Here is a 7,264-nt window from a genome sequence, read left to right as displayed (position 1 = left end):
CATTGCTGTCTGAATTTACTGGGACTGCAACACCATCTGTGCTTGTTTCGTTCAAACCACACTTGCCGGCTTTCCCACCGCCAAGAATCGACGCCACCTATCTTCCTGTCCCGAATTGCTAGTCTATCGAAGGAAGAAGCGCATGGTGCCCGGCCGGCCGGAGCTCGACCGCATCCAGCGGGGAAAACTCTTGGCAGACACGCCACACGTCGCGTCCTCCGGCCGAAGTGGCTAAAACCGGCGAGGCCCCCATTAGCAATCGCCGCGACCGCGACGTGCCGGCGCCCAGGACACGCCAGCGCACGCGCGGCTGCAGCCAATGGCTCGTGCCCTCGCGCTCGTCGTGATCCTCCTCGCCGCAGTGATGGTGGCACCGCTCGCCGTGGCGGCCTCCAGCACCCCGAGCTCCTCTGAAGCCGGGTCGGCGGCGACAGCGCCCGGGCCGTCCGATGCGGCGGACCCAGCTCGGCTGACGCATAAGGCGAAGGCGCGAATTGGACTCTTCAAATTAAATGATCCGTCGCAGCAGTAACAATCCTGGTGTACTTGCTGCAATCTAGCGAGACATGATCTATCGTTCGTTGTTCCAGTAACCCCTGTTTTGTTTCCTTCTAGCATTTTCTAGAACATGCAAACCGAGAAAAGAATCTTGCATGCATAAAATACTAAATAAAGTTTATTTGCAAAACCTTTTCAGGGATGGGTGTAACTTTTCGCGATGAATCTGATGACGGTAATTAATCGATGATTGCTACGGTGGTGCTACAGTAATAATCCTCTAATTACGTGGTCAAAGGCCTCATTATATTCTTCAGGTTTCCTAGCGCAGGGGTTTTAGAGTTGATTTTGTAAACTGACTTAGTTTGACACCGTAATTAGCGGTCAAAGTGTTGATTTCCTAACATTCTAGGAAACCAAACGGGCCTTGATGCTCCGCATTTTCATTAGAACTAGAAGTAGTAAAAGAAAGTCCTAACCTAAGGGTACAACAGTTAGGGGCTGTTCGGCTGATTTAAAAGCCGGCTGATTCCGGCTGATTTAATAGTACCATGTGAGAAGAAATAAGCCAAAACAAGCCGAAATAAGCCGGGAAAAGAGAAGCGAACAGGGCCTTAAGCTGATATGGCAATAGCAGAATCCCCCAATGTAGCTTCAATCATTTATCCTTGCAAAGATACAGGTGACTAGGTAGGAGTAGGACAATGTTCTTCTTTTTTTCAAAAAAAACAAAAACAAAGGACAGTGTTCTCCAAGAAACCATAAACACCGAGTTCGACTGTTGGGCTGCTACAGTATTTCTTTCTCACATTCCTCCAGCTCCAGCCTGCCGAACAATGTTTTTCTCTCATAGCACTCCAGCTCCAGCCTGCCGAACACGGTGAAACTGAGAATTGAGCATAACTTACAATTGTCATCTTCATTGGTCGATACCTAAAAATAAGCAGCCCCCCATTGGGAAGTGCCGCCACGTGTGCCACAGCCAGTGACACGCCAACGCAACGCATCTCTAGACATACGAGATCCAAAAATAACCACCGTCTCTCACGTATAAAACCACTAGAATCAGCCACCACCACCACAGCAGCAACCAAACGAGAACGCCACAGCAACAAAGGCACTGCAAAAGTGCAAATAGCTCCCACGACAATGGCCCGTGCTCTCGCGCTGATCGTGATCCTCCTCGCCGCCGTGGCCGTGGCACCGCTCGCCGAGGCGGCCTCCAGCTCCTCCTCGTCGAGCTCGGAGGCGCTAAGCGAGTCGGCGTCAGCGCCCAGCCCCTCCGATGCTCCCGCAGATGCGCCAAGCGCCACCAGCTCGTCCGACGGACCCAGCACTTCTGACGCGTAGGAGACCAAGGTGTGAAATGGAGTCTGGAGATCATCCGTTGCCGCAGCAACAAACGTTGTTTTTATTTCCTGTATTGTGATTGATAATCTTATGATGATGTGCAATCTTTCTTTTTGGCTGTAAAAGTTGGTGAAAAATTTTGAGTTTGGATACCGTAGCACTTTCGTTGTTATTTGGCAATTAATGTCCAATCATAAACTAATTAGACTTAAAAGATTCATCTTATCGTTTACGGTTGAACTGTATAATTAATTATTTTTTCAACTGTATTTAATGTTCTATACATGTTTCCGAAGATTCGATGTGACTGGCACTGTACGAAATTTTTTGGAAATTAAACAAGGCCTTTGTATGTTCAGTTTTTCATCCCTGTGGAATAATAAATGTGTTTCTGATCTAAAGCTTTGCTACGATTATCTGTTATTAATTATACATGTGTTGCGGTGGCCAATAGTACTATACTTTCTTGTTCAATTTGTAACTAGCTAGAACTTCGAAGTATCTGTGTAAGTGCAGTACCAATCAAAGATAGGAGAGGAAAAACAACCTTGAAACGAGTGCATTTGCAACCTTGAATAACATTCAGTCTCTCAAGTACTGGAAAAGATCACTGAAGAGATCAAAGCCTTTAACATAAAAGAGCAGTTGCAGAGTTGATTCTGAGACTTTCTGAGTTGTCGTTCTTAAACTGCATAATGTAACCCGTTACCCTTTTTTGTACGTGTGTTTTCCTGCGCCATTTTGGTGTGGAGACAGTTTCAGACTTTTAGTCTTTGTGTTCTTCAGGTTCTGTATGACTTTCTCACCTTCTTAATGGGCACAACACCACTTGAATAGGGATATCGAAGCGATAGCCTTGTCTCCGGTTTTAGACAACCATGTCTTCATAAACCACAAATAATAACAGTGTATTACCAACTTGAAAAGCAGAAGGTTGGAGAGGGTGATGTCTGATGAGTCTCCAGCTGCCTGACAAAGCCGTGCACTCAAGCTGTCTCGCAACACGCGCACAGCAGTTTTTCGGATCAAGTTTTTTCTTAGGGGTGCAAATTGGTGACATTTAGTTGCACCTCCAATCCTCTTTAGTTCAAAATTTTGTACTAATTCACCAAATTGATATCTCGTTTTAGAGAATTAGTACAAAATTTTGAACTAAAAAGGATTGGAAGGACACCTAAAAGTCACCAATTGACACCCCTAGTTTTTCTCCTTTTGGGGAGCATAATAAGTTTGTTTTTTTTAAAAAAAAAAGGTCCACTGCAATGAATACGGAAATTGATCGTTTGCTTGTGTAAACAGGTAGAACAAGCCTTGGCAGTGGTGGCACCATCGGGTAGTTTGGTTACTTAAAAAATGAGTAGTTCTATCAATTAATTCATTTCCATCACATTTCCTTCTTTCAAATCTGGTTTAGTTCAACTTAACAAATTTTGGATCGCCCCAATGACCAAGAGAAAGCAAGACTGACATCCCTTTTGCATCCCTGTTCATGACACAGCGATGATGGAATGATCGTAGCACCCCCCAAAAAAAGGAACAAAACGTAAACCGGTTGCAAACTCCTGAAATCAGTCCGGGTTAAGCTGCCACTACTGAGAGTTTGTGACGCCATAGCAAACTGTTGATCCATGGCTGGCAACTCCGGATAGTATTCTCCACTCTCCAGTGCTCTCAAACACAGCTGGCCTAAATTTTATGCAAGCCCACCAGACTCACCAAGTATCAACTGAACAAGTCCAAACCATTCAACATTTCTACTTCTATTCAGTGACGAATAAGAAAGACCCCGAATGCTTCTAGGCTGTACTAGCTACACTACGAGACTGGCAGTCTGGCAGAATAAGAACAGCAAACCACAAGCATGGAGGAAAAAGGTCGCCACATGTCAGGATACACCGGTTGATTCTAAAAGCGGCCGGGTCGGCAAGCACCGCGACGAGCCAGGTGCAAAAGCCCGAGACATGCCAGCGCAACGCGACCCCAACTCGCCACCCAAAAATAGGCACCAGTCTCACGTATAAAGCAACCAGAATCGCCATGCCAAGAACACAAAACGCAGTGACCAGCACCGAAACACAAGCGCCACAGTTCACAACCGCCGAAGCCTTTACACCAAGACTCTCTGCCATGGCCCGTGCTCTCGTGCTCGTCTTGATCCTCCTCGCCGCTGTGGCCATGGCACCCTTCGCCGAGGGTGCCAGCTCCTCCACGTCGAGCTTGGAGGCGCCAAGCGGGTCGGCATCAGCATCCAGCCCAGCCGATTCTCCCGCAGACGCGCCAAACACCTCCAGCCCATCCGGAGGTACCAGCACCGCTGATGCATAATAAGAGGTGAAGGAGAAAAATGGATTCTTGAAATGATCCGTCAGACTGTCGCAACAGTAATGAAGCATTAAAATCTGTCTTCTGTTCCTCCTGATCTGTGGAACAATGATCAAATACGTATTGAATAGTTATGCAATCCTTAATGCCACTGGAGCTTTTATTTTTCTTCTGCGTTCTGACTGATAATGCTGTCAATGTACTTTGCATAAGAAAATTAATCAATGTCCTACTTTTTTTTGCTTGTGTTCCCTGTGTCATGGATAACACTTGCTCCCTGTGATACTTTGCATTTTTTTTCCCACCTTTTCGTGGATAAAACTTGCTCCCTGTGTCCATATAAATATGAGAACCATTTTCTGGCAGTTCAACGGAGGGGTAGAGCACCCACCTGAACTCTCACTTTAAGTGTTCATTGATATCCATTTTGTCAGATTTTCACATTCCGATTTCCCAAACTAAATATCTGAATTAAGGTGTTAAAGCAATGATCTTGTATTCTTCAGATTGTTGGCTGGGCATGCTTATCATAAACTAATCAGATAGAGCAGTTACTACATCCCCAATTAAACCTTAGACAAAAATAACATACTAACTTGCAATGGAGAAGGGTCAAGGCGGGTGCTGAGCCTCCAGCTTCTTGACAATGGCATTGGTCACAGCCCAGTTGAACCCTCGGTACTGAAGCCACCTCACAATGCGCCCACGGCGATTCTCCAAGGTCAAGTTTTGCCCACGCTGCCACTGTTTGGATGCCTGAGCAAACAGATGATCCATGGAAGCTTCGGATATGCCGTATTTTGCCTCTTTACCATGGCCGTGACCATCCTGGAACACTCTTCTTGTTGCCTGATCTACTTCTGCCTCTGGCACACCCTTTTGGCGAAGTGCCTAATTTTAGAGCGGGTGATGTCAAATTACAAATAGTTTATGTACGAATTTCACAAGAGAGACACAAAGCTTAAAATTAAATAACATTAAGAGTGAAAACAGGCATCACAAATTTACTTTCAGAAGGCATCAGAATATAAACTTTGTTTGTGAAGGAGCTTTTCTTTCACCTCGTTGAACTTTTAGGTATGGAAATTATTCTTTATCTTGCCCCAGGAATATATGATGACAGCTCAAAGGAATTCACTACTAACAGGTCATAAAAAAAAGATAAGCAGGGGCTTCCCCCGCTGCATAGCTTTCAAAAAAGAAATAGATTCATACCAAGGATATATGTGTATTACCTCATAGCAAATAGGTTCATAATAAAACAGGGCTACAAGTGTTGACTGTTTATTTAAAATAGGTTCATAATAAAACAGGGCTACAAGTGTCGACTGTTTATTTAGAACAACAGAAAGGGAAGTCAGAGAAAAAAATACTAGCCTGTTTTATTCTCCTTGGACCCCATGTTGATGATATCCACCGGGATCGCGAAAATGATTCAGCATAAGAACCATCATTCAACAAACCCCTTCATAAATAAAATATGAAAATATGAGCATACGTTTACGCTATGCGGTTTGTATAATATGAGCATAGGTGTAGCAAAGAGAAACACGTCCTTAGAATGATGTGGTAATGCCTACTGCCTTGCTATATTGTCCAAAAGTATTGGTTAGATCTAACACTTAAGTTCTGGCATAAAACATATGAAGGCCCTTTACAAAATTTGGGGATTCCCCATCCAGAACAAGAAGTAATTGGATTGTTGCCTTGTTGGTTGAAGTCCAGATCTAGGACTAGGATTACGCTATGCGGTTTGTAAAGATGGATAAAGATTGTGCCGTCACAATTATTGGTCATTTGATCAAAGTGAAGAGTAATGTGTCTACTAGTATGACTGTAATCAATAGAAACAGTCTTACCTTGATTTGAAATCAGCAACCACAGTATCAACTGCATCAACTGGATACTTCTTACTTTTTAGTTTCTTCCTAAGCTCAGAAACTGTGAATGCTCTGCCCAAAAAAAAACAAGTCATACTTCAGTATTCATTCAACAGTGGAAACAAGACTTAAAAAAAGAGTAAAATTCATTGACATAAATGCATATATCACAATTTCCATTAGACTACGAAGCTAAGGCAAATACATGATATTTGAAATTGAGAAGATGCAGGGTAACACACTGGTGGCAGTGACACAACCATTAACTGCAGTATTACATCATCAGCTCCAGTTTTACAAGTGATCTGAAGATTATTCATCTAGACTTGATGAACGATTCATACTGCAGATTAAAATGGCACAAAAATAATTAGGGCGACATATTGCTATTGAGCAGAGTTTCAGGGAGATTTCTTGAACATATCTAGGAGGACAATTGGCAGACATCATCTATCAGGCCTCACCTGGCAGCAAGCAATTCAATTGCAGCCTTCCCCACATCTCGCACCACGCTTTCACTAATTCCGCACACCAAGTCATCACTCGCCTCCTCTTCCAATGAAAGCTGAGCAAACTCATTGGCAAAGTTCTTTCCAATGGGATCCAGGGCTGTGCCATTCCCATCCTTGCAATGACTGAGTTGTTCGTCCGGACTCCGTATAGCCTTATCCATCACTGGACCAAACAATTAAGGTTATATCCACACGACTGTTCAAAACTACTTCTGAGTTCTGCAGCTCAAGTCTCACCTGCATTCCCCTCTTCGAAAGCACCTTGTCGGCAGCTCACGAGGTTCCGGCGCGGAGGCTCGCGCCGGAAACGAGCCATCCCCTTCGCCCTGCAAAAGAAGGAAGCATTTGTCAATTTGGGGCTGATAAATCGATAGGGTTTGGACCGGCAGCATGGGGAAAGATGGAGAGATACCAGGAGGAGCGGGATGTCAGGGGACGGGACCGCAGGCATAGCTCTAGCCACGGCCGGAGATGGAGGAGACGGCGGCTAGCCGCTAGGGCCGACATCCCCTAGCGTTGTGGCTAGTACTTCTGCTGCGGCCGCAGAGCGTGACAGCGGCACCGGAGGCCGGAGCATCACCCCTGATCCTTCAGGGCCACTTTTACAGTTCACCGCTGAAACTTTTTTAAAATGACGGGTTAACCCATCCTTTTTTATATAATGGCCTACCTTGTTCATAATTGGGAGTTGAGAGTACTTGC

General features: G+C 44.9%; 1 protein-coding gene across 3 annotated transcripts; it reads right to left on the bottom strand.

The window, feature by feature from the left end:
* Positions 1 to 3,570: 3,570 nt before the first annotated feature.
* Positions 3,571 to 7,170, bottom strand: LOC120682488. Of its 3 annotated transcripts, none has more exons than XM_039964424.1 (7): positions 6,975 to 7,170; positions 6,800 to 6,888; positions 6,515 to 6,725; positions 6,030 to 6,122; positions 5,548 to 5,635; positions 4,767 to 5,061; positions 3,571 to 4,268 (listed from the first exon to the last, which is right to left on the bottom strand). In XM_039964424.1, exons 1-6 carry the CDS (start codon positions 7,067 to 7,069, stop codon positions 4,783 to 4,785), a joined length of 855 nt encoding a protein of 284 aa, XP_039820358.1. In that variant the 5' UTR covers positions 7,070 to 7,170; the 3' UTR covers positions 3,571 to 4,268; positions 4,767 to 4,782. The 3 variants fall into 3 exon arrangements, with proteins under 3 accessions (XP_039820358.1, XP_039820359.1, XP_039820357.1); XM_039964425.1 differs by having other exon boundaries at positions 3,571 to 4,162; XM_039964423.1 differs by having other exon boundaries at positions 3,681 to 5,061.
* Between the last annotated feature and the right edge of the window lie 94 nt (positions 7,171 to 7,264).

The sequence above is a fragment of the Panicum virgatum genome, chromosome 7N, assembly GCF_016808335.1.
Source record: "Panicum virgatum strain AP13 chromosome 7N, P.virgatum_v5, whole genome shotgun sequence".
Lineage (NCBI taxonomy): Eukaryota > Viridiplantae > Streptophyta > Magnoliopsida > Poales > Poaceae > Panicum > Panicum virgatum.
The sequence above is the reverse complement of the archived record's forward strand: the minus strand, read 5'-3'. Positions and strand labels throughout refer to the sequence as shown.